This window comes from Stenella coeruleoalba, assembly GCF_951394435.1.
Source record: "Stenella coeruleoalba genome assembly, chromosome: 14".
Classification (NCBI taxonomy): Eukaryota; Metazoa; Chordata; class Mammalia; order Artiodactyla; family Delphinidae; genus Stenella; species Stenella coeruleoalba.
This window is the reverse complement of record NC_137160.1, coordinates 61,813,318-61,841,102: the sequence shown is the minus strand read 5'-3', so window position 1 is coordinate 61,841,102 and position 27,785 is coordinate 61,813,318. Positions and strand designations below refer to the sequence as shown.

General features: G+C 40.7%; 1 protein-coding gene and 1 pseudogene across 5 annotated transcripts in view; one reads left to right on the top strand and one right to left on the bottom strand.

Moving 5' to 3' along the window:
• The window catches only part of PTPN2 (protein tyrosine phosphatase non-receptor type 2), a 76,065-nt gene extending 48,651 nt beyond the window's left edge, over positions 1-27,414 (top strand). The window contains exons 5-11 of one of the 4 annotated variants that reach the window (XM_079943552.1): positions 3,324-3,461; positions 10,406-10,615; positions 11,801-11,953; positions 16,889-17,070; positions 20,493-20,594; positions 21,381-21,465; positions 27,047-27,414. In XM_079943552.1, coding sequence (XP_079799678.1) covers positions 3,324-3,461; positions 10,406-10,615; positions 11,801-11,953; positions 16,889-17,070; positions 20,493-20,594; positions 21,381-21,465; positions 27,047-27,109 — 933 coding nt within the window. In that variant the 3' untranslated portion in view covers positions 27,110-27,414. Of the gene's footprint in view, positions 1-3,323; positions 3,462-10,405; positions 10,616-11,800; positions 11,954-16,888; positions 17,071-20,492; positions 20,595-21,380; positions 21,466-24,592 lie in introns of all 4 variants that reach the window. The other 3 variants (XM_079943551.1, XM_079943554.1, XM_079943553.1) reach the window with 3 other exon arrangements.
• Positions 18,613-19,926, bottom strand: LOC307197377 (prefoldin subunit 4-like; annotated as a pseudogene). The gene has a single exon. The product of its transcript is annotated as a prefoldin subunit 4-like (transcript).
• Positions 27,415-27,785: the final 371 nt, after the last annotated feature.

Sequence of the window (27,785 nt, the reverse complement as noted above, 5' to 3'; positions counted from 1 at the left end):
GACATTTTGAGCAGCGTTGCCAACTAGAGGATTATAAATGTCATCCCTCATTCTGCAGTATAATTAGTATAATAAAAAGATAAGACAGGGCTTCCCTGGTGGCGCAGTGGTTGAGAGTCCGCCTGCCAATGCAGGGGACATGGGTTCGTGCCCCGGTCCGGGAAGATCCCACATGCCGTGGAGCGGCTAGGCCCATGAGCCATGGCCGCTGAGCCTGCGCGTCCGGAGCCTGTGCTCCGCAGTGGGAGAGGCCGCAACAGTGAGAGGCCCACGTACTGCAAAAAAAAAAAAAAAAAAAAAGACTTCCACCAGAAATCATATTTACGGTGGTTGGATCTAGAGTCAGATTTAATTGTCTGGGGGAAGGTCACCTTGTGGGTGGGGGCATGTTTGTCAGCGTAATGATGGTGGCAGCTGTTGCTGGTCGGTGTTTAGCTCCTTAATTAGGGGATATAAAATAGTGATATTCCAGGATCTCTTGTTGGAATACTTCTATTAAAAAAAAAACACAACCTCCCACTCTTGTTACTTGGCCACTTTTATTTATTTTTTTTTAATTAATTAATTAATTTGTTTATTTATTTATTTATGGATGCGTTGGGTCTTCATTGCTGTTCACAGGCTTTAGCTGCAGCGAGCGGGGGCTATGCTTCTTTGCGGTGTGCAGGATTCTCACTGCAGTGGCTTCTCCCGTTGCAGAGCACGGGCTCCAGGCACGCGGGCTTCAGCAGTTGTGGCACGCAGGCTCAGTAGTTGTAGCTCACAGGCTCCAGAGCGCAGGCTCAGCAGCTGTGGCGCACAGGCCTAGTTGCTCCACGGCATGTGGGATCCTCCCGAACCAGGGCTCGAACCCGCATCCCCTGTGTTGGCAGGCAGACTCCCAGCCACTGTGCCACCGGGGAAGCCCCTTGGCCACTTTTAAATAGGAAAAGCAGTTTTCAAAAGAAGTTGATTCCCTAGTGTCCTCAACATGTGACCACTTAGGTTTTCTTGGTGTGGGGGCAGGGCGGGAGGGCATCAGGTACTGTGAAGTCACGGATTCAAACATCTTTGATTCATTTCACTCCATGGCAGTTATTATCCTTATTTGTAGTCAGATTGCTCCTTCACTGGCCAGCAGGAAGCTCTTCAAGTTGGGCCCTGAGTTCTTTTACACAGACCCAAGAATCTTCATAGCTACTTGCTGTCTGGAATGACTCCATTGTTGCAGGCTCATCTTAAACTCTTGTGTAAGAATCAGCCATTTCTTTAAGGGGCCTTAATTTCTTTCAGTGGTCAGTGGTATTTCAGGGTCACAACAAAAATAGGGATGTTTGTTGCCACTGGGTTGGTCTTTTCAGTGAACAGAGCTAAGGAAAAATACGTTTCTGTGTTAAGATAACACAGCGCTAGAAATATCATACTGATATTTCTGATTCAAATTTAGGCCTATAGGGGTTGGCCCAAGCCTTTCTATCCTTTATATCTGTTACAGTGTTTTCCATACCATGAATTCTGGTTCTCAAAGACACTAGTGATATCAAATATCTTATAGTGACTCTTTTACTTTGTCTGATATTGCACACAGAAAATAGTCATAATAACAAAATCAACTCCATCACCAAAATAACTACTGAAAAAAAGTTTAAAATGTTTTGTTTTTCCCATTCTGTTTTTTTTAAAGTTGTACTTTATGTACATTGTCAGAGTTTATAGCACATTATACTCTGTCCCTTATGCCCCTTTTGTGTAAGTCTGTATATGTTGAGGTGTCTCTCCAGTCATTTTGTCTGTAGGTTATACTCCAGAGGATCCTGAGGAAGGACTCATGGGCACCATAGTCCCTGATGTCTTACGTGCCAATGACAGTTCATCTGCTGGCTCAGTGCTTAACAGTCAGTTTGGCAGAATATAAAATCTTTGGCTCATATTTGCTTTTCTTTGAACAACTTAAATGTATTACTCCATTTTCTTCTGGCATTACAAATTACTGTCAAAGTCAAATGGACATCTTTATTTCCTTTATTAATCACTTATTCTTTTTACCTATGTTACCCAAAGGATTTTTTTCCTTCAAATCCCAATAATTTTACCAAAATATTTCTGTGTTGGTCGTTCTGGGTCAGTTTGTCCAGGGGCATAGAGTGCTTTTTCAGTATGTGATTTCAGACATTTTTTCTTTCTTTAAAGAAAAATTTATTTAATTATACTCGTTGACATTTATTCTGTTCCCTTGCTTGCTTTGGTGTTCTTTTCTTGGGTCCTCCTATTATACATGTGTTAGATTTTCTTGCTTATTTTTTATGGTTGTCACATTTTCTCTAATCCTATTTGTCTCTCTCTTCATTTCTTTTTTTATTTTAAAAATGTCCTCCTTTTTCTCTTAAGGCATCATCTGTTGTGCTTAGTCACATCTCTTTTCCCTAGTTTAATTAATTAGTCTTTGTTGATGAAATGTGTTCTGTTATTTCTGAATCTTTTTTCTTTTCTGTCACCTCATTTCTGAGTTGTTCAAATTTATGCTCTTTCACTTCTTGTGCCATTTTTTAAATGTCTTTAAGCTGACCTTTTGAAGTGTCAGCTCATAGTATTCATTTGTTTTGGAAGCATTTTTATTGTTTGTTATTTGTAGCTATTTGTGATTTCGAAAAGGAGAAATGGCCATATTTTACAAGGATGTTTTTCTGGTGTTTTTTCCTAATGAAATGACTCTAGCTCACCTTACCTCAGCCTGCTGGCCTCATAATTTGGCTTTTGGGAAGATGTTTTTATTGTCACAAATACAAATTCCATGTCAATAGTTCTGCCAAAAGGTAACAACTCTAGGTAAAGGGAGCTTATCTTCTAATTCTTTCCCCGACTTAATTTTAGTAAATAGGTATGTAATGTTATTTCTAGATATGTAGTAGTATTTAGTAGCAGATTAACGGGTATTTATGGAAAATACTTGTAAAATAAAGCCTTTTCAATACTGATTGAAGATAAGATTCTTGTAAGAGTTTGATATTTATAGAAAAATAGTGTGAATGCCAGTATGATGATAAAATATACGTTACCCTGCTTTAGAAATGACTAATTGATTTTCATTTTATGAACATGATATCTGTTTATGGGTTTTTTTTTAGTGTATAAGTTAGAGGAACATTTTACAAACCTGCTTTTGTAAGATGTCAATCTTATTAAAATACATTAAACATCAAACGTAGTGTGACTGTTCTTAGATTTGGGTACTTGAAAAATATATAGCATGTGTGTGGTTTGTTTTCCTTTCCAGCTTTTTATGGTTTCATTATGTCTATAAACTAAAAAAAGTCATATGCATTAACCTAAATTCTTAAATTTAGGTTAAATGTGCACAGTACTGGCCGACAAAGGATGACCGAGAGATGCTGTTTAAGGAAACAGGCTTCAGTGTGAAGTTCCTGTCGGAAGACGTGAAGTCCTATTATACAGTCCATCTGCTGCAGTTAGGAAACACCAATGTAAGACTTTTCATGCCCAAACTATGGGGCTTTATATGATGATTTTAAGGATTATTCCTTGTTCTTAGATATGAAGTTTGCGGCAGTCCATTCATTTCAATAATAACCTATAATAGTGTACAGCCATAACCTTTTCCTTATAGATTTTGTTCCTGTATGTGGTAGCTCTCTGAGGACTCTCAAGAAACCTTAGAAACTAAGAATTTTAAAGTTCAGGTAAATATTTGAGGATTCAGAATAACTTACTAAAATTAGTCGGGGATTAAGAGAGAGGGCTTTAGAATCAGGCCAACCTGGATTCACATCCAGCTCTGCTACTTAGTGTATCTGCTCCCAGACCTCCTGAAGTCTGTCCTCATCTGCGGGATGGAGATGGTGGTGCCTCCCTCTCAGGGCCGTTGTGGGGTCGGGTGAGGGTGTGTGTGCAGAGGCACTAACACAGACCAGGTACCCTGTAAACGCCAGCTCTGATACTTACTACTGTTGAGAGTGTTGTTAATTCAAGGGATTAGTCACACGGAAATTTGTCTTTATTGAACTGGTGAAAATGGTGAAGTAAATTTACCATATGGTCTCAAGAACATTTACTTGGATTTTTTTCCAGAAATATAAGACTCGTTCCTGGTACTTGGTTGAGATACAGGTACAGGGTGGGTTGTGAGCCTGCTGTTGTCAGGCTGAAGATTGAGATACTTCTTCCCTCTTCCCACTTACCTCTTTGCCTAGAAAATATGAAATAAGAGTGATTCTGAGATGCTCTCAGAAACTAGAAAAACTACAAAATAGGAAAATGTTTGCCCAAAAATGGCTTCGGGAATGTATCTAGTCTAAAGTGAGATACTGTTTTAGTTAACTATTAAGTGAATTGAGTGATTAACGTGTGATCATTAACCAAAAAAAAAAAAGCTTTGTAGCGAAGGGAGATATATACACTTTTTAGATATGCAGAAGTACCTTTTATGGTTGATCTCCTGAAACACCTCTCTGTTTTTTATTACGTACTATAAGTACAGATGTGTGCCGAGTGCTTCGGGCCAGGTCCAGCTTCCATGACTTTCATAGCTAAGCTTATTATGGGATCTCTTAGGTCATCCAGGGAGGAGGCTTCTTTATGAATCTCCTCACTGTATTTATTTTGCACCAGTGATTCCAAACATACATACAAACATACATACATTTGCATGTATCTTAAGCTGCATTGAAATACATCAGCTACTACTTGGTCCTGGGTTGTCCAGTGCTAATTCCCAGAAACAGAGCTGCGTTTCCATAAAGTTCTCATGGGTCTTGGAATCATCTTCTCATGGTGTTTACTGATCCCAGGTACCTCCTCTGCTTGTGGCATTAAAATTGATTTAGAAGGAGGTGGGCATAGGTGTTTTTCTCTGTCCTGAGCATTGATTACACCTCAAATAATAAGATAGAATAACTTTTGTATTTTCTTTATCACTTTGCAAAGTATTTTCACATATGTATCATTTGTCCTACAGTCTTCCTAAAATGTGGACAGAGTAAATATTCTTAATATCCCTGGTTTTCATACTTAAAAAAAAAATAACCTGAAAATCCATGAGGTTAATGGATTTTTTTCCATAAATAGATTACTCAGTTAATAAGTGAAAAACCAGAACTCAAATCCAGATCTCCTAACTTCTAATGAGATGTGACCAAGTCTTTTGAAAAAGATGCTGATTGTTGTAAAGGAAGATCCTTGGTTCTAAAGTTTCTGAAGTTGAGGCCGCCCTGGGAGCAGGCCAACCCCTACGTTTTAATTGCTGGCAATTGTGTGATTTCTTACTGCCCTGGGTTCAGAGTACACCATAATTAAATAGCAACAGTTTATGTTCTATTTTACAATCTTTAGTAAAAGCTAGGAGTGTTAGAAGAATAAAGTAATGTTTCAGTAGGAAAGACAGAATTGCATTTGGTTGTGTTAGAAGAATAAAGTAGCGTTTCAGTAGGAGAGACAGAATTGCATTTGGTTAAGTATTTAGACTCAGGAACCATGTGGCCTGAGTTTAAATCCGAGCTCTACCACTCCTGGCTGTGTGACTGGTCCCATTATTTAACCTCTGTGCCTCCGTTTTCTCATCTGCAAAACGAGGATGATGACGCACCTGCCTTGTAGGGTTGTTACGATGATCGAGTGAATTAATGCTCTGACAGTGCCTCAGACTCAGTGTGGGGTCTCCTGTTGTCAGCGGCTCCCTTGGAGTTGGGAAGGGCTGCAGGAGCCAGGGCAGCGGAGGACGCGCTGCAGGAGAGAAGTTGATGATGAAGTAGGGGAGGGACAGCCGGCCTCACCTGCAGGTCTGGGTGGAGGTTCCTGAGTTTCAGAGGACCAGGTTGCTTCTAAAGGAGTCTGGCTGTGCCTTTTAACAGATCTGGGGCCAGAGCTGCCTCCTGTCAGGCCCTGCTCCATAGAGACTTCATGTCTGGTGGGCAGTAAAGCACCAGCTGCCCTTTCCAGCGTCGTGATGAGAGCTCAGAGTTTGAACTTCTGGCCCCACGTGAAGAGATTCCATGTCTGCTTTTAAAAGGGGCCTTGTGGCTTAAGCTATGAAGATAGTTTTGAGGGGCTTTTAAAATCCCAGGTCATCTGGAGAACTTGTCTTTTGAGCTTTTCTGTTTAGTTGGCCTTCACCATTTTCAGTAGTGTCCTCGACCAGCTTTATGTGTATCAAGTTCCAGGAAGGCTGTTTTCATGCTGAGTTCTGTTTCTCTGCCTCTAGATTTGCCCAGAGCAGGGTTAGATGCCACCCGGGTGTCCTCCTCTCCTGTCTGTTTATGTCCTGTGCACTCTTCTGTCCAGCTTGTGCCCATTTCTCACTTCAGTCACTTAATGTACCTGTGATGCATTCACTCCTAACAGCTAGGATCTTCTTACGCTTCTCTTCATAATTTAAATTTTACCATTTCCCAGCTTGTGCAGCACTTGCGCATGTGTACATTTTGACGTCATAACAAGGTTTTCAGCTCCCCATGGGCAGGGTCCTTACCTGTTGCCCTTGTACCCCCTCTGCATTTGCACCAAGTACCCTGTTCACCACCCCACACCTGAGTGCTTGTCCTGAAACACGGCTTGGTCCTTCCACCGGGGTCTGGGAAGCCCTCCCGTGGCCAGTACAGGAGTCCCCGGCCGGCCCGCGGCTTGCCTCTCGCGACCATGCCTTGGGCGTTGCCCTGCCCCCTGCTTAGAACCCAAGCCCCTTGCCCCCTGCCCTGGTGCTCTCCTCCCCTCCCCACCTGGGAGTTCCGGTCATCTTCCAGAGTGAGTTATGGTGACCACGTATTTAACACGGCCAGTACGGGATCCTGCAGGAGCTGGTGAGGGACTGAACTAGGGCAGTGACCTCAAGGGAGGCGGGGTCGACAAGCTTGCTTCTCTCCAGGTGGAGCGGAAACACAGGTGAGGAGGTTGGAAATGTGGAGAGGTTACAGTTGATGGGAGCGGATCAGGGGCCGCGGTAAAGGCAGCAGCGAGTGTGTCATTGTGTCAGAGATCACCGCATCTCTTCACATGCCACCACGTGCAGGTGTTGCCTTGTTTACCCTTCACAGCAGCCTTGTGAGATCAGTACTTTCTTAAACCCCATTTACAGGTGATGGAACTGGGGCTTGTGAAATTCTTGGAAACAATCTTGCTACCTTCTTTCTGTGCCTTAAGTGTGAAAATTGGGCCTAGGGCTGTAGAGCTGTATAGATTTTTAAGTAATAATTAGAACATTTATAGTCTTACTCATATTGATAACAATTATAGTTAACTTGCATTTGAATGGCTCTAGACAGCGCACACTTAAATTACCCCCAGGCTCTCAGCTCTTGTACCTACTCAGCTCATAGTTTAGCTTCCTGGCCTCCATGGACCATGAGCTTGTTATCTGATTCAAAGACGTTACATTTAAAATTCTTCAAATAAATGTAAATGAGATTTTGCCCTAAGAAGAATGGTGAACTGCTGACATCTTTGTGCAGAGGGTGGTGTCCATGATGTAGTGCCTTATGGAGAAAACTGGGCAGGTGTGTGCAGACCGGCTGGAGTGGGGTGTGAGGGTTGGCAGTGAGAAGGGACGGAGCTGACTGGTTGTCACAGCAGGACTGAGGGGCTTGGTGACCGAGCAGGAGGGAAGGGTGAGTCTGCTGTTTGAAACTAGGAGTTTGTCAGAAACTGTAGAGTCTAAATGTAGAGACTGTTCGGAATAAAGATGAATTTTGTTTTAGCTCTGTATGCTTTGGAACCCTTTCCCCCCATTCTCGTTTTTTTTCAAGCATGAAAAAGAGGGAAAAGGTATCCAATCCTTCATATAAACTTTTTTTTTTCTTGCGGTACGCGGGCCTCTCCCGCTGTGGAGCACAGACTCCGGATGCGCAGGCTCAGCGGCCATGGCTCATGGGCCTAGCCGCTCCGCGGCACGTGGGATCTTCCCGGACCGGGGCATGAACCCGTGTCCCCTGCATCAGCAGATGAACTCTCAACCACTGCGCCACCAGGGAAGCCCCATATAAACTTTTTTTTATACCAGAGTAGTAAACATATGGATCTTATTACTTCTGTGGCCCTTTGGGAATTATGTGATTTTTGTGAACTAAGTTTTTTGAATCTTGTTTCAGTAGGAGTGAATTAATACAAAATTAACCTCTAAGAAGTTATTTAGTCTGGTCCTACACGGAAGAAAAAGATGGATTTTCAAAAATCTATTCATGAGAAAGACTGTATTATACAGTGGTGAGCATTTCTGGAAACTGGCTTTGAGCATCCCAGACAGTGTGACCTGAATTTGAAAGAAATAGAGGCCACTAGTCTTGAGCCAAAACCATATAAGCAAAGAAAAAGCAAGTAGTTGCCCAGGATTGTGGGGTAACTGTAGGTTTTGGGCCAGGAGGTGATGCATAGTTGAACCTACATTGTATAGGCCACACCCTAGGGAACACTTCCCTGGGAGCAGGGCCCTGGCACCACCCCTCCTAGGCCTGGGACCTCCAGCAGGTCCACCTGGACCTGGCTGAGGCCCATGTGGACCAGGGCTGGGCCTCTGTGTATGGTCAGCACAGCGTGGTGGCTGAGGACTGCAGCAGGGCTGCTGTCGGGGGAGAGGGTTAAAGACACCCACTGGAATCTGAGGCCCCATTTAAAGGAAGATGCGGTTGAGTTAACCGTGTGCCTGGGCTGTTGGAGGAAAGGACTTAGGACCCCAGTCCTGTGTGGGTATCAGATGGCTGCCATTTACGGTTTTCTAGAAGGAAGCTACAGTTTAGCCTCCTTAATTTGGAATGTTTTAAACGCTGTTTTTACATACAGTAAGATACAATCTTTTTGATGTATAGGTCTGAGTTTTGACAGTGCATTCGTGTCACCACCTGCCCAGTCAAAATAAAGAACAGTTCTGTCACCATCCCCTAGATACACACGCGCATGCATGCGCATGCGCACGTTCCTCATGCTGCCTGTGTACAGTCAGCCCGGCCCCACTCTCAGCTCCTGGCTACCACTGGGCTGGTTTCAATTCCTATAATTTTGTCTTTTCCATGCTGTCATGTAAATGGAATCGTACAGTATACAGCCTTTAGAGTCTGTTGCTTTCACTTAGCATAATTAATTTGGAATTTAAAAGGAAATGTTTTGAATTTTAATAATCGCAATGAGCATTTTAATTAGTAATAAGAAATCTTCTAGTGCCTTCAGTGTACTGAGAACCTATGGATCACAGTGTACTTGGAATTATGAAAGCTGGATGTCAAGAAAAATTAGTCACTAAATGCGTATAATTAAAAATTTTTTTTAACTTCTGCACTGTATTTTATCAGTGCTGTACCTCATATAACTGAGTCTGGGACTTAGGAGTCTTAATCTGTACTGAAAAAAGGGAAATACTGTTTTTTAAAAAAAGAAAGCTAAGTTTAATTTTGTAAATTTGTATTGAAAGGTAGATGCTGTAAAAGTAACCGTTAAAAAAATCAGGGTTTTTTATGCTGCTTCTGTGGCTCCTTCCAAAATAGTCCTGTAATTAAAGCTGAAACATTGTGCAAAGATGTGTTAGCGGTTGCCGCTCCCTCTGTGAATGAAGAGCAGAAGGCAGAGAAGTGCTCCTGGGGGCAGAGGGCCTTTGGCAAAAGCCAAGGAACGTTTTCATAATGAGTTAGTCAGAAATAAAGGTCGTTGAGAATGTCCAGGAAGTGGTGGTGAGTGCCAGGCAGGCTTTACGAGACAGGAAACACTTAGCATGTTGGTAAATCATGTTCGCACATCAGCAAAGCCGTGTCAGCAGTTCTAGGATTGGAAATTGTTACCATGGGGAAAAGCAGCAATTAGGAGAGCAATTTCAGTTAAAAATGTAAAGATTGTTTCTTTAAATTAATTCTTGAGTTGTTCCTCTGTGCCTGGATAGCAGAATCTAAAAGATAACTCATATAATGGGGAACATTATATTTTTTAAAACTTTGAAATTCTTAAAAAAGAAACCATTAAAGAATGTAAAATTAAACTGGTAGAGATTTTAAAAAATAGAATAGAATCCACTCATCATGATGTATGAATTAAAGAAAATCCTGGCAGCATGTATGGTGCAGGTCAGTGGTTGGGAACCCAAGTGCTGCTCTAATCCTGCCTCTGCCATTTTCTGATGTGTGACCTTGGGTGCATTACTTAACCCTTCGCCTCAGTTTTCTCATCTGGAAAATAGGTTTTAATAGGATTGTTGTATGGGTTGAGTTAATACATAAAAAGCCTAAAACATGCTTATAAAATAATAAGTGTTACAGAAGTGTTAGTTATTATTAATATATTCCAAATTCTCCTAAAGAAAATCTTCCCATACTTGTGTATGTGATTATCAAAAACCAAATGAAAAATCATGGTACATTACACAAAACACATCTTTCTGCAGTAGGCTGTTAAAAGAAAAAACTCAGAACTAACATTTCCCCCCTTGATTTTCACTTTTTAGAGTGGTGAAACCAGAACAATATCTCACTTTCATTATACTACCTGGCCAGATTTCGGAGTCCCTGAATCACCAGCTTCATTTCTCAATTTCTTATTTAAAGTGCGAGAGTCTGGCTCTTTGAATCCTGAACACGGGCCTGCGGTGATCCACTGTAGTGCCGGCATCGGGCGGTCAGGCACCTTTTCTCTGGTGGACACTTGTCTTGTTCTGGTAAGTGACCTCGTTTCAGTCTTCTGTACCTTTTTATTGTTTCCACTGGCAGAAGTAAGCTCGACTGTCAGGATCCCAGAACTGTGTTTTTCAAACTTGAACTTCTGCCTTCTTTTAGAAAAACCAAAAACTCTCATTCACATCTTTTCAGCTGCCTCTTGCTGTGACTGGTGGGGCTGCATCCAAGATAATTCTAGAGCTCTCGAAGGAGACTTTTCCTGGTAGCTTTTGTTACCTAAATGATGGGTTCTCTCCCCCGCCCTTCTTATTTTTCAAACATCAGTTGGTAGATAATATTGAATTCTTTCTTGCCTTAGTTTCCTTATTTACAAACTGCAGAGAGTGAGAGTATTCTCCTCCCAGGACTGTCATAAGAATTAAGTGGATGAGTGCATTTAGAACACTTTCTAAGCCCTCGGTGAGTGTGGGTTTTAATATCATTCCCTGAGGTTCCTGTTGTGCCTGAGGGCTGTGTTCTTTCTCCACCAGCCTTCCCAGCCCCAGCCTGGGTACCGGCCTGTGCCTTTCCTCCCTTTAGGTTGATGGGAGGGTATCTTAGCACGTCTACTGTGTTACCACTCTGCCTAATATCCTATACTTCAGTCAAAAGCGGCTTGTTATGTTAACTTTGACGTGTTTAAGAACTCTAAGCATCTGTTCTGTTAATGGTAAATACTAAAACTGGATCGTGTGTTTCCCTGTTCCCTGCCAAATTTAACTTCAACAGCTGTTCTCTTTTCTGGTTGGGGTGGGGGTGTGTGGATCCAGCCCCAGCTGGTGCAGCGGCCCCACGGTGTCCTTGTGGGTCTGGCTGTTTCCGCCTTTCTGCTCCAGCACCCTCAAGTGGCTGCCACACACAGACGTGAAGGCGCCGAACGAAAAGATTTACTCCTGCCAAGACGTTCTTAAAAAAGAAAGGCACTAATCTCGATGTATTTATCCTTACATTAAGCCAGAATGGGCCATAAATCCTCCCTTCGAACAACCACTAGCCAGAGTGAATGAGATTCCTGTTGGTTGGAGCCAGCTGTGAGTTAGCTGAAGGGCCAGGAGTCCTCCCTCTGCTGCCTGGATGGGGCAGACGGGCAACCTGTCCTAACTTGCTCTTAGCGGTTTTCCTGTACTGCTTCTCTTTCCTGGACTCCTAACAACAAAAGGCTTGAACAATGTTTACCTTTCTTGCAGATGGAAAAAGGAGACAATATTAATATTAAACAACTGTTACTGAATATGAGAAAATACCGAATGGGGCTGATTCAGACACCAGATCAACTCAGATTTTCATACATGACTATAATAGAAGGAGCAAAGTTTATAAAGGGAGATTCAAGTATACAGGTAAACTGTGTATCAAATACGATTTGCATCACATAGCTGCACTCTGTTTATGCATGTGTCTTCTCCCTTCCTTCCAAAAAAGCATGTTTACATTAATGTGGTGAATCCAGCTGGCCCCTAAGATTGTAAAATGTATGCCCCCCTCCTCCTGTGTACCCCAGCCTCATGTTAAATCCTGCCTGTTACTCAGAAGCCCGAGTGGGGACACAATTTCATTAAAGAAAGTAAGGTTCCTTGTAAAGGAGGGTTTAAGCATTTCATCATTAAAATAACCAGAAAATTTAGCTACTTTTGCCCCATTAAAAACCTGATCTGGAGTTATACAAGAACACTTAGTTTATATCATAGGTATTTCATCTTTTATAACAATGAGCAAGCAACTTGAGTACTTGCAGCAAACGTAATGAAATTTCAGGAGAATGTTATTTTTCTCTGGTTGGTGGCTGTATTCTCATGAAGGTATTTTTATTCCACATTTGTAAAAGCTAAGTTAAAAGACTGATTATCAGAAATCTGTGTTTATGTACTAACGTAACATGTGAAATAGAAACAGAAGTAACAACAGACACCCGTTTCTTGTCTGAACTGATCATATGGAATTGGACATAAGCAGGTGGAATTCTTTATTTTTCTCTTACATGAACCATTTGCTTCCTCTTCAGCTTCTGTGATTACTAGCCAAAGCAGGAATATTCTGAATAAGCTCTCCTTTATAACTGAGATCACACCATCTGTCAAGATGGAATGAGATATGAGTAGTTAAGTGTTGTATGGATTACACAGACATTTAAATATTCTTAAGAAATTTTATTTATCAGCTGACTTTTTTGTTCTGATCATTGGTGTTATTTTAACTATTCAAGACAATCTATTGTATTTATCAATAAAAATTTTAAGTTTTATTTAAAAGGTTCCCCCCCAAATCTTTAGCATTATAGAATAATTTTTTTTAATTAATTAGATTATTTATTTATTTATTTTTGGCTGCGTTGGGTCTTCGTTGCTGCGCCTGGGCTTTCTCTAGTTGCGGCAAGCCGGGGCTACTCTTCTTTGGGCTTTTCATTGCGGTGGCTTCTCTGTTGCAGAGCATGGGCTCTAGGCGCACGGGCTTCAGTAGTTGTGGCACGTAGGTTCAGTAGTTGTGGCTCACGGGCTTAGTTGCTCCGTGGCATGTGGGATCTTCCCAGACCAGGGCTTGAACCCGTGTCCCCTGCATTGGCAGGTGGATTTTTAACCACTGCGCCACCAAGGAAGCCCTCTAAAGAATAATTTTTAATGAAGAGAAACGTCAGTCTGTGAAGTGCTTGGTATGTGAAGCACGAGACCCTCTTCCGACGTTACCTCAGATGTTCAGGATTAGGAACAGGTCTCTCTTTAATCTCGGCTTGTGTCTGCCAGTTTACATGCAGAGGTTTTCCCCACACACTTCTGTTGCTTCCTTGCTAATTTCCTGGCTGTTCTTACAGACTAACTCTATGGAATGTGTGCTGTCCTTTGGATACTATCCCTTGCTCCACCTTAATGTTTTTTCAAGTTTTGTTCCTTTAGTTTTAGAATATATATGTGCTTCCTGTGCAGATCGTTTTCCCCACAGAGGTGAGTTTTATGGACGGGCTTTTGTGTGGTCCCTATTGTTGTGACAGTGCAGTTTGTGGCTCGGAAGAACTTTTTCTCCCCCAGTTTATCTGGTGCGGTGTGGCCATCAGATCTCTGACTCAGCACCTTTATCCCTCATTCAGACAGACCCAGGCGTCCTCTGCCTCCGTCCAGATGGGATGTTGGAAATGTCTGTATTTTTCAAGTGCTCAGGATCAGAAAGCCTGTTACCCTTTCGGAGGGCTCAGTTTCCACAGAAATGATCTTAGCAAGGCTCTAATAATTTATATGGTGCTGTGAAATTTTTAAAATTTTAGATAATTGATTAGTACATATTGAGTATAAAAGAATTCAGAGAATGTGAAAGTATATCATTTACAAAGTAGAAGTCCTCGCTAACTCACCCCCCAAATATGTAACCATTGAGGCCTGTGTGTATTCTTCCAGGACTGCGTATTTATGCATATGGGCTTGTTTATTTTATGTAGATATTTTCTCCTTCTGGAACCCTGCTGTCTAATGCTGGAGCCACGTGTTCTGTTGAGTGTTGAGATGTAGCCAGTCTGAATCAAGTTCTGCTTAAAGTATAAGATGTACAAATATAGGGAGAAAAAGTATAAAATATCTCAATAATTTAAAAAATGTTGATTATATGTTCAAATAACAATATTTTTAAATGTTGAATTAAATAAAACATCTTGTCAAAATTCATCTTTTTTTAAAACGTGGCTGTTAGACATTTTTAAAGTTATATATGTGGCTCGCATTACATTTCATTGGACAGTGCTATACTAGAACCTTAGCTTAGACCAGAAGTCTCAGAGAAATAAATTTCCCTGAAATCTTAAATCATAAAACTTTATTGTTACAAAGATCTAGAGTTACTTTGTTAATGTGGATACCCCAAACTGCATGACTCTGTCCCATGTCCCAAAAAGTGTCTCATAGGACATACAAGGATGTGATAGGCAGTTTATGGACCTGTCTTTCTCTCCATACATCTGCCTCCTCCCCTTTGCCTCTGATTTTTGGGGAAAATTAATATTTGTAAGAAGAAAGAAGGAAGCTTTTCGAGTGTGAGTTGATGGCAGTGGGGTGAGGGATGCCATCTTTCCAGAAGCACCCATGCTGTGCAAGCTTCATCTCTGGTTCTTTTTCCTAAAGGGGGCCTCTGTCTTCACCTTCAGTCTTAATCTAGATTTACGGGATACAAGTGGTGTTTTCATTATTGGCTACAGTTTCATGTTAGTTTTCCTGTGAAGATTTCTGGCATATGTGGATTTAAAATGATTTAGAACCTGCCAGGACAAAGAAGAGCTGTTAATATTCACATCTAAAGTGACTGTTGGGCTTCCCTGGTGGCGCAGTGGTTGAGAGTCCGCCTGCCGATGATACAGGGGACACGGGTTCGTGCCCCGGTTCGGGAAGATCCCACATGCTGCGGAGTGGCTGGGCCCATGAGCCATGGCCGCTGAGCCTGCACGTCCGGAGCCTGTGCTCCGCAACAGGAGAGGCACAACAGTGAGAGGCCTGCGTACCACAAAAAAAAAATAAAAAATAAAGTGACTGTTATCTGAAACCAGTAACTGTGTTTGTGATGATAATCACATATAATACACAACTAATAAAGTTATAAGTAAATATATACTTTTAACAAATTACAGTGGGTTTCGAGTTTAAATACATCACTTTACAGCTCCTTCGAGGGGCTTTCTTCAGTGAGAAATGGGGGTGGGGTTGCGGATGGTGTGGGGGCATTGGTCTGTGAGTGCGGTTCAGCTGAGTGTGCAGTCGGGGGAGGTGAGCAGCCCCGTCTGCTCCAAATGGGAGCCGGGGGCAGTGCTGGGTCCCCGGCCTCGCAGTCGACAGCACCGGCAGCACCGCCGAGGCAGGTGAGCCTGGAGCCTGCTTGTCACAGGGGAGGCAAAGTTGAGTGAGTTTGCTGCCCAGAGACCTGGCAAAATGACATTGCCCTTTGTTTTTTCTTTTTAAAATTCACTAGCATTAAATCTCTCTTTCTCCCCCACCCTCCTGCTGACTCTTCTTGTTGACAGATTCTGGATTTGTTGCATATTCTGGGAAGTGGTCCAGTAAGACTTGGTTTTTGGCATCATCTTGTTTATTGACATTGTTGAGTTTTGTCCAAGTATAAGGCCAAGTTGCTGTAACTAGATCTCAATGAAGAATTGACCAGCATGCATTCTGGAGACAGTTAACATTTTTGTTGGATACTTAAACTATCTGGTGTCTGACACTGATGATTATTTCCGAGATACAGAGCCTTGTGAGGGGTTCAAATTCCGACTCTGCTACTCGTTAGCTTGTCATCTCATTAGTCACAACAAGTCCCAAGGCAGGTGACAGTCCTGTTTCATTGGAGGAAGATAGGCTGTCTCTTCATCTTGGTCTGAATCCTGCCTGATCTGAAGTCCAGGCGTGCTGAGGAGTCTTCCCAACCCAGTGTCCAGCCAACTGCCTGGGCTGCTGGTGTACCTGGTGGGGACAGTCAACTTGAAGGCCTCTGGCACTGCAGGAACCTGCTGGGAGGTCTCACCATTGGTTCTCTGCTAAACTGGACAGTGGCAATGAGCAGGGCACACTGGGTCACGTTCAAGGGCCATCTTGGTCACTTTTCCAGAGGCACATGCCTCTGGATTAGGAGACGGCACAGTCTGACTTTGGCGAAGATCTTCTTACTAAGACCAATATTTTGGTGAGGTCAAAGTCACTACATTTTATTAAGATTATTGTATTCAACTACATACTGATGTGCATCAATATTAAATGCTTTATTATTGGGACTTTCCTGGTGGCGCAGTGGTTCAGAATCCTCCTGCTAATGCAGGGGACACGGGTTCAAGCCCTGGTCCGGGAGGATCCCACATGCCGCAGAGCAGCTAAGCTCGTGTGCCACAACTACTGAGCCTGTGCTCTAGAGCCCACGAGTCACAACTTCTGAGCCCACGTGCCACAACTACTGAAACCCGTGTGCCTAGAGCCTGTGCTCCACAACAAGAGAAACCACTGCGTTGAGAAGCCCATGCACCACAACGAAGAGTAGCCCCCACTCACCGCAACTAGAGAAAGCCCACGTGCAGCAATGAAGACCCAACGCAACTAAGATAGATAGATTTATTAAAAATACTTTATTATTATTAAATATTCAACTTAAAATAGACGTAGCTAGAAGTGGTATGACAAAACACGTTTTTCTTTTTCATTCATATGTTAGCATCACAGGGTTTTCTTAAGTTAAATATAGAATTTCAGTTTCATAAATTTTATTTAAGAAAAGTCAAAACTTTAGTGTTTGCATTTGTTTCTCATTTCCCTACTTAGAAACGGTGGAAAGAACTTTCTAAGGAAGATGTATGTCCTGTTTTTGATCATTCACCAACCAAAATAATGACTGAAATATACAACGGAAACAGGATAGGCCTAGAAGAAGAAAAACTGACAAGTGACAGGTATACAGGACTGTCCTCTAAAATGCAAGATACTCTGGAGGAAAACAGCGAGAGGTAAGGTTACTGCAATAACAATGCTTGAAAAGAGAGACTTTTATTTTAATAAGTTCTGTGGATGGGAACTAATATATAGACCCTTAGTGTATTGAATTAATGTAACTATTTATTTATTACTTAAGGGCATTTAAGTAGTATGTAATGACATCATTGATCTCAAAGAAGCTAATACTTAAAGACGGAAACCTGTTGGAAAATGGTTTAACACAACACTTATTGAGTGTAAGAGTTAGTATAATTAGATGCTAAAATGTGTAGTATGATGCAGAAAACAGAGTATGAATACCTGCCATTTGTACAGTTATATAGTGTTCACGCTACTGTTACAATGTAATTGATAATATGCCTTTAATACCATTATGAAATAATTAAGTGAATATTTCAACTTAATTCTGTTATTGGAAGAAAAAAATATTTTTCAAAAAAAATCACATAAAATGCCCTATACTTTTTGAGTTTTGAATCCATATGAATGTGTAAACTCTTCAAGTTTTTAAATTTGAAAAATTACGTTTCTCAGGCTCCAAATATCTCACACATTACGAAGCTGGTGTCCTGAGGTGTGAGTCTCTCAGAAAAATGAATGAGCTCTTTTACTCCCTCTCTTCAATATCTCTGAAAGACTTTTTTTCTTTTCTTTTTGTCAGATATGCTTTTTCTTGTGGAAAATTTTATGCTGTAGTCATATTTGTTACAGTGGGATCTTGGGATGTGCTGTGAAAATCGTTAAGGTCTCCTATACATTATAGCTTCAGTTCTGTATTTCCCCAATATAAAAATTGCCTGAAATTTTATAAAAGGTAGCGTATTACAGTACATAGTAAGTTGCTATATATCATATTGAAGAGTTTATTATGACTTAGCAGTGCTACTCCTTGTGTGTGGCTTCAGTGGTTTAGACTACAAGTTAAAGCATAAAGTTGTTTCTTCTTCTACGTTAGATTTACTAGTTTTAAGTCAGGAAATAATACTGGGAGCTCTGTATCCTTTTATATATTTTATATATGTTTTGCCTGATCTTGACTACAGTGTAATTTGTTTTATTGGAAGGTACACACATACTTGTTATAGTGAATTTTCAGTCTAGAGAGTGAATTCTGAGTAATAATTTTTGCAAGTCATTGTAGGAAGTATTCAGGTAGAGTTCACACAGCCAGAGATACCTGGGTGTGTGATAAGTTAAAGTGAAAAAGACATTAGGAAGACTGCAAAGCATATGGATATGAGCAAAATATAGTCCCCAGGTTGCTAATACACTTAAGGGACAAAACGAGAACCCAGACGAGCAACATAAATTATTTACTATAAATGAAATGCCGTAGGATGAGAATAGAAGGGCTCTAGAGGGTGAGAGAACCAGAAAGAAGAGGTTTCTTAGTTTAGAAGGAAACAAACTTGGAGAACAGCAAAAAAGAAAAACATTTGGGCAAGAACGAGGTTGTACATGGCGGGAGAACACGTGCTCTTGTCTCTTGGGTGTGTAACTAGGAGTGGGATTGCTGGGCCACACGTGGCCACTCCGTGTTGAGCATTTTTTGGCCAGTTTTCCAAGCAGCTGCATCACTTCACCTTCCCACTAGCGATGTCTGAAGGTGCCAATATTCCCACGTAATTTAACGTTGATAAAATAATCTGATATGTAGTCCATATTCAGAGTTCTCTAATTATAAAAAAAAATCCACCTTGAAGCTTTACAGAAAATAACTGTACTGAGATATAATTTATATACCATAGAGTTCACAAAATTTAGAGCGTACAGTTTACTGGATTGAGTATATGTACAGAGTTTTGTGGCCATCGCCATAATGTAATTTTGGAACATTTTTATGATCCCAGTCTATAACTATTTAAAAAAATAATTCAAGATCTGATCCAGGATCATGCATTGTATTTGGTTGATGTGGTTCTTTAGTCTCCTTTAACCTGGGACTGTCCACCACCTTTAGTTTTCCCCCGTTGCTGGACATTGCAGCTTATAGATGAGTTGCCTTTTAGGATGCCTCACAATCTGGATTCCTCTGATTGTTTTTCACTATTAGATATAGGTTAAACATTTGGGCCAGGAAAAAAGCTGCCTCTTAATGTAGTAGATGCTGAAAAGGCATTCAAGATTTTTAATCAAGCCATACCATCAGAGCTGTGCTTCAGAATAATTACTGGGGTGTATTTACTCTGAAGGCATGGAAACTGGTTAGGCTTTTGCTGTAATATAAGCAGTAAGTGAAAAGAGGAGATGGATTTTGTGAGATTTTTTTTTTTATTAACTGATTTTAATAACATGACATAAAACCCCTACACTTTATATAATTGTTATGCAAAATACATAGATGAATACGGTCTTCTTTTAAAAACATAAATAAGCAAGATGTGAAATAGGCAAGTTTCCATTAAATAAGTGAAAAAAATTTTTAAGTTTTGCTTTCCATATCATTTGGTGTTATAAAATGTTTAGCTTCCATCAGCTTCAGGGTTTGTGTTGCTCCCCAATTTTTCATATAACTGAACTCTCAAATCTGCTAGCACCCACTGAATTGATTCCACTCTGGATGGTAAGGCGTCAGTTTCTTCTTGCAAGTTTTTCTTTGCTTCTTCTAGCATTTCTCATGTTTCTTCTTGAGAATGGCTAATGAAAACATCACCAGTCTGATGAGGTGTCATTAAGCGGTCCTCGTCTGCAAGCATGATGTCCTAACAAGCATCTTCTAAGTTTGGGAGTTGTTTCTTTTTTACTTCTGTTTCTTCCTTCAGCTCTGTGATTCTGCTTGTATTCCATGCAAATCTGTATGTCTTTTGTTGATTTGCAAAAGTAACATTGACATCTTCTGCTGCTGTCTTCTTCATGGTGGCCGCCATCTTAGGCTTGTGAGATTTTTTTCAAGGGAAAAAAATAGTAGTTTTCATGTTGCCTTCAGCCATTCTTTGTGTTGTTCCGGGACCATGGTCCCAGAGTCAAAGAGCTTCCTTTGGAACAAAAATTCTGTATTGAATAGGAAAATGGGAGCTAGAAAAGGGATGGGCAGACAGCAGTAGGCACTCGCACAGCAGAATATTCAAGGAAATGTTGAGTATAGGGGCCTTTGTGAAAAATCAAATATGAGCTCCAAAGGGGATCAGATGCCTGGGGACCCTCTGTCTTCCCTCTCCTGCTGGCTGGCTAGCAAAGAAAGAAAAAAATACTGATACCATGCTTCTTTTCAGGTCCTACTAAAAATATTCATTTACATAAAACTGTACGAGCAATTGTCATTGAATTACCTGAGTGCATCTCTGGACCATTTAGAGTATTGAAGCTTTTCCCCTTTTTGTTCCAGAGTCTGAATGAGTTGAGAAGTGGGGTGGAGTGGGCGGGGGGCGGGGGGGCTGTGCTCTGCCTGCGTGGTTGAGCCCAGCCCTGCTGATGTGCTCTTGTTTGTTGACAGTGCTCTGCGGAAGCGCCTTCGGGAGGACAGGAAAGCCAGCACAGCTCAGAAGGTGCAGCAGATGAAGCAGAGGCTGAACGAGACCGAACGAAAAAGGAAAAGGTGGTTATATTGGCAACCTATTCTCACTAAGATGGGGTTTGTGTCCGTCATTTTGGTTGGCGCTTTTGTTGGCTGGACACTGTTTTTTCAACAAAATGCCCTATAAATAATTTTGCCCCGCAAGCTTCAGCACTGGTAGCTGACAGTGTTGCGTGAATCACAGGGGTTCATCTGTTAGCAAACTCCTCAGACACCAGACGGTGCAGTTGACTAGACACCCACAGAGAATTGGGGTGTGCAGTCACCTCAGCACCCCCAAGGCGCTGCCCACACTGTACCCGCTCCCTAAAATAAAGACTTGAATGCTTCTTAAGAACTGGTACATTTTCAACTGTATTCATACATGTTAAGTGTTTCACCTGACCAGACTGAGAAGTCCTTTATCATGAGGATTCGTTTTTGGAGGCTGTCTGGATTTTAACCTGCACTTGATATAAGCAATAAATATTGTGGTTTTATGGACATTATTACTGGAAAGAAAATGACCTTTAAGTAATGTGTGTAATGTATAAATGTACTTGTTCACATGGGCATCAACATTTTATATTCTTAACCATTGCAGGGTAAATATATTTTATAAGTACCTATTTAATCTTACTTTTGTAGTTAAATGTACTTTATAAAAGCTCAATTTGAAAAAAAATCTGTTACCACAAAAAAATAATAAAGTGTATGTTGATTCAATTGTACTGGATACATTTTCCTAAAGAAAAGTTTGATATGAGCAGGTAGAACTCTGAATAAGCAATTTTTACTATATATTTGCATTTCTTTTATGTTTTACAGTTTTCCCAATTTTAAAAAGAAAAAGAAACAAAAATTTTCTCTAAAAATATCTTTGAAGGAAAATTCTCCTTACTGGCGTAGTCAGGTAACAGTTGGTCAAGACTTTGTAAAGAAACTGGTTTCTGTAAAGCCCATTATTAATACTGTTTATTTTTCAGGAAAATTTCAATGTAATTACCCTAATTTATAATTGGGGTAAACCATAATTTAGGAAATAAAAATAACAAGCAGCATTTTATCATCCATGATTTCAGTTTATTAGACTGAAGTTTTGCAGTAAAAACTTTTTTAAGTTCTTCTACTTCAATAAATAGTATAATGATGTTCAAACCTACACTGTCCCTTTAACTTCTTAATGGGTATTTTTAGAGCATATTGTTTAATGGATCTAACTGCTCATTTGAGTGCTAGCTTTCTTCAGATTGTAACATTCCTTTCAGTGTTTAACTTGTTTTACTTAAACTTTAAATAGTTGTTATAAATTTATCTGCTGAAATAATGAAATCACATTATTTCAGTGGTTTTCAAACTTTGCTTGTTGGATTTCTAAGGGGTCACCAGGAGGTGGTAGGAAGGACCCCAAGCTGCCAACCTTTACTTCCAGCAGATAAAGTAGGCTGTCTCTGCTTTATCCACTTTACATACTAGGTACTATTGCTGCACGAGGTTTAATTATTTTCAGCGGGCAGTGATCATTTAAACAACAGTTTGAAAACCTTCGGTATAGATAGACTTTTTAATTGGTTCGAATAGCCTTCTCGAGTGGGTTGAGTTATGCTGAGAGTATGAGAGCAGGACACAGGTGGTGCTGTGTGTAGAGGACAGTTTGTGTCACATGTGCCCACGCCCTGCTCAGCACCACTGTGTCCTGTAACCTTTATATGGAAGGAGGTAAGAAGGATGTTGCTGTGTCTGCCTGCATCACCCCTGTGTTCAGGCACCATGACCCTTACATTTTAGGTCGTTATTGGTTTAAAATCTTTCTTTCCAATTTGCTGTGGTTTATCTTTGCTAAAATACAGTATATTACTCTGCAAGTCAAATACAGGTAGACCTATTCAGTTCCAACCGTGGGTCGCCTTGCTTTCAATAAAAGGCAAAGACTTTATGGGAAACACAAGCTGATAATGATACCCTTGTCCCCGGGCAGGGTGGACGTGCTTCGTGGGGCTCAGTGCTTCAGCTTTGCTCTTTGCTTCCCGTCCTTCTGGAGATGTTTGCCATAATGTATTTTATTATTATTTTTTTTTTTGCCATAATGTATTTTTAAAATCACATGCGGTGATTTTTAAGTGTCCGGTGTAGCAGACACTTGTTGATAAACTTCTGCTGCTGCAAACGTTAGTCATCTTTCCTCTTCCAAGCACATCCCTGAGGAGAGTGTGTTAATTTTTACCAGGGATTGTGTTTTTGGTGGGTGCCCTATACTAATTACTGAAAATGCGTGGCCACGTGCCTGACCTTTATTAAAGAAGGCATCTAGTCAGAGGGGCAGGCCAGGCGGGGTCCTGCCCTCAGGGAACAGCAGAGGAGTCGGCAACCACGGTGGGTGTGCATCTTCCCAGAACTTGTGTCTCTAGGTCTTCGTGATGTTTTCTAATTAGAACAGATGCTGAAAATCAGTTGTACGGTTTGACTTCGATGAGGTGCTGGTATTTTCTTAATAAAAAAGCCAGAAGCTTTATTATTTTTAAGAAAGACTATCTGGATTAATACCTAGTTCATTTGTGTTTGTATGTGCTCCTGCCGATAAACGGACAGCACCCCTGATTCAGCACCGTCTTTTCTGGCTGTACCAATGGGCTCCGTACTCATTTCCACGTGCAGCCAAGCATTTTATGCCATCCTACTACTGATTTTTATCTATGCTTGCATGTGTAGAATATCTACAAATACAGTTCTCCATATTTAGTTTATCCATATGTAGCATAAAAATGTTGTAAAAGTGCATAGAGAACTTTGGTAATGTACAGACCACTTCCATGTTTAGATGTTTTATATATTTGCTCAGTCCTTATCCTCTTCTATATTTTTGGTCCATTTCATTATGTATTAGTATTTCTACCAAGGAATGAAAAAAAAAAGAGAAAGGAAGTTAAAAAGTTGATTTTTTTTTTAAATAACAGGTGCATCAGAGGAAGGAATTGTGACCTTAAGTTAATTTTATGTACACTTGTGTGTGTCCCCTTTGTTTCAAATAAACTAGAATTGATGGTTTGAATAAAAAAAATAGATCCTGGTTTAAAAAGTAGTTTCTGGCATGGAGCAGTCCTCCAGCTTCGTATCAATTCCGTCTTTGCTTTCAGCGTCCTTGACACTGATGGTTGTTCCCACTTAGAGGTCATTTCCGTGGTGCCGGGCATTGTGCTGGGGCTTCCCACGTGTTCTCCTGGTAACCTCACAACAAGCCCATGCAGCAGGTGGTGGTGTTGCTGAGCCAGAGTCAGCCTGAGACTTGACCTTTCTACCTTCTCTCTTGTTGACTCTCATGTAGAGTGTATTTTAGAATTAAATTCTCAAAGAAAGATTTAACTTCTGAAAGTCGTTCCCCTCTTAGAAAAATATCTCTGACTAGATTCTGTGTGAACAGACACAGGCTAGAACCTGATTATGTTAGAAATATTTTATTGACCGTTGTATACTCTCTTTTAGTGAGTACATTTCCAGAGTGACTGCCTGGTTATTGTACAGATTTTAAAATCTAGTCTGCCTTGATTTTTACTTTCAGAGACGAGTCTTACAGAGACTTTTAAAATGCAGTATATTGTAAGCCTAATGCCATTATGTCTATCATCCGTTTCTCCCAGGCAAGATTCTAAGAATCACACCTTCCGTCAGCACTGACTTATTTCTGGTTCCAGCAGGTCCCTGTGGGTTTGTTAGTGGGGTAGAAAGCGTGGACAAGGGCGGGGTGGCTGAGGTTAGGACTCCCATGTCCATCCCCTGCTGGAGCTGAGTGCCTGGCAGGGATGGCGTGTTCTGGGCTCCCATTTCTACATCACAGCTATTCAAGTCTCTCTTACTTCAGGAAACCCTTGTTTGGCGTTGACTTATCTAGATGGTAGTCATCTTATAAATAAAGTTTTGAAAAACAGAAATTCAGTATTTTTTCACATAATAAAATTAAGTTCTTTTGACTTAAAATACAGGTCTTGGTCGTCCCCTGGATGATTTATTCTGGAGTTGACCTGTGTCTTTCATCTTTTCCCTAGTTCATTGGTTTGGATTTGATTCCATCTTTCCTTGTATCTGTCTTCAAAGCACTGTTTCTGGGACAGCAGCACCCACAGCCCCTACAACAGCAGATAAGTTAGAAATGCCAGGTGTCCTCTTGTTCTGCTGAATGTGGATGAGTGATGTCATGTTGCAGAGTACTGCCCCGGCTAAGCAGTGACTCAGCCCGAGGGGCTTTTAGTTGGGTCGAGTGATTGTCTTTATCAGTAACAACCTGACAACGAGAATTCTCAAACGCCATGACCGTCTCTGTGCAGTCCAGTGGCAGAATGAAAAATCCAATCATTGGTACTCTTTCTGTTTGGGTTTTATAATTTAGAGTGGAATATGGGAATTTTAGGATTTAGGGAGGATATTACTTGCAGAGTCTACTTTAATACTATTGTCTGGTTTTCCATCACATGGTATATTGGGGGAGCTATAAGGAGAATGGAATGGGAATTTTTTTCTTTATGGAGACCATTTTTTAAAGAAAAGCATCAATTCTTTATTGTTGCTCTAATTTGGCATAGATTTTTTAGACATATGATGATGTTGATATTTCAAATTACTACTATAAAAAACCTGAAGTTATTTTGAGTTTGGTGAATTCGGGATTTTCCCACTGGGTAAATTGATGTTGTCTGTAAGGCAGTGAGTGCCTTGCTCACCGCAGAGAAGTGTGTGGGACTCTTTTCAGTAAAGCAAGGATGAGTGTCTGGTGGCAGGAACTACTTCGGTGTGGAGCCAGCCCCTGTCAAGACCTTTTAGTTGTTCTAAGGGGTAGTTCATCCTTGCTGAGTGTGTCTTTAACACACTGCTGGGGAGGCAACACCTGCCGGTTCTGCCAGTCAGTAGATACACCTCTCCAAGGTGCATCCTGTTACCCGATTTTCAGACGAGAAAACTGAGTCAAAGAATAAGTAACTTGCCCAAGGTTGTACATCTAGATCATGACAGAGCTGAGATTTGAACTCCAGTCTGTAGAATCCCAGTAACTCCAGGCCTCGCGCTTTCCCATTATGTCACACGCAACCTGTTTTTATGGAATATTTAAATGGAAAAGCATTAGACAGCTACTGTTACCCATTAAAATCCAAAATAACCCTCTTTTTATTTTTTAAGTGAAACAAATCAAAGTTTTCCCCTCCAAAAAATTTTGTGGAACAGTTTGAACTACCACTGAGCCAGAGTAATACTGGAACATCAGAGCACTCTCTAAACCAAACCATTATTTCATTCACTCTGACTGGATCAGTTCCTTGGTTTTAACAAGGGGACTTCTGAAGGTGTGGGAAACACATGCATATTTTGCAGCACTCAGGGTCAGTCAGAAGCTCCTTTCCTCACATCAGCCACTTTGGTTCAGGCTTCTCAGGTCCCTGCAAGAAGCACCTGTGGCAGTTTCTGTGACCACAGGCACCTAACAAGAATGCTTCCTTGGTGTCTGGACATTTCTCTGTCAGTGCTGGAAATGAGACACCAAGGAGCCAGCAGTCAGGAAGAAGCCAACTCGTAGTATTGGGGGTTTTGACTAAATGTTTTGGATAAATGTGTGGGTGTGGTTTATATCTCCTATTTATACACGTGGAGGCACAATAATGACAAGTATTTAGATCTGGGGGTTTTTTTTTTTGTCAGAGCAAGGGAAGTTGAGGGGAAATACCAGTTACCACCTCAGAAGTTCAACTATTTGCAAATATTGTGAAATAACATTAAAAACTCACCTGCCCTTAAATTAGTTGTTATTTCATCTCTCTATCACTTGTTTAAACTCTCATTTATCTTTACTTTTTGGCATTAAAGTACAATAAATCTATCAATTATTTTATGTCTGTGTTTTCTTTTAATACTTAAATCATGTCACTTCAGTTCTGTATTTCTGTGATCATTAGTATTACCCTTCAGGACAAAAAGCATGCTGCTAACAGTCCGTGAGTTAAGGATATAAGCCAACTTTATGTTCATACATTACATTCATAATATTTTTAGCAGTATGATACAGTGGAGGTCCAAATTGGATTAGACTTTTGCATTGAATTCCAAAGTATTGGTAAGTCTAGCACATACCATAAAATCTTGCTAAACTGTTGTGGGTACTTTTTTTTTTTAACTGTCTGTCTGTCAGTATAGCTCACATGGAGGTCATTTCTTGAGTAATACAGGATGACCTAAAAAAATTCATAGTTGTTAATTCTTGTAAAAGAGTGAGAGTTACGGTGCTTTAACATGAGTCTACCTCACACCACCAATTCTGTTTGAAAATCAAGCACATAAGCAGTTTTACCAAGGTAACAGCAAAGCACTCAGTGTGATTGAGTGTGATGTGTTGGAATGTTTTTTGGTTGCCGTTTTAGTTCATTGTTAGTCCTTTTATGTTTGTGTGTATCTGTGTATGTCTGTGTGTTTGGTAAATATGAATTGAATAGATGACTTCTTATTTTATATTTTAGGCCAAGATTGACAGACACCTAAATATTCATGACTTGAGAATATTCTGCAGCTATAAATTTTGAACCATTGATGTGCAAAGCAAGACCTGGAGCCCACTCCGGAAACTAAGTGAGGCTTGATAAGCCTGTAGATTGCCTCACATTTGTCTGTTTACAAAGTAAACCTTACATCCAGGGAACGAAGAGCACCACCAGCAGAAGACTTTGCAGAGCCCTTTCATTTGATGCATTGTTAAGTTTTTTAATGCGTGTGTGAAATGTAGAGAGATGTAAAAGAAATAAATTAGGAAAGACTACTTTGTATTGTACTGCCATTCCTACTGTATTTTTATACTTTTTGGCAGCATTAAATATTTTTCTTAAATAGACTGTGTTGGTTTGTGTGCATTATCTTAGGACAGCTCTGCTTCAAATAATGAATGTTTTCCTAAGGGTTTGCTCTCAAGTTTTTATAACTAGCAACTGACATTTAAATTGAAATTGATTCAAAACATTGGCCCCTTGGTTTTTTAAGATGTTTATTTAGTTACCCTATCAATATAGGTTAGGTGAATGCAACAAAAGAAAAGTTATAATATCCCTTTTGTTACCTGGAAAAATATTAATATGGATAATGGTATTAAATCAATTTTAGATAAGGACAGCAATTCAGTGCGGTTTTTTTTTTTTTTTTTAGTGGTACACGGGCCTCTCACTGTTGTGGCCTCTCCCGTTGCGGAGCACAGGCTCCGGACGCGCA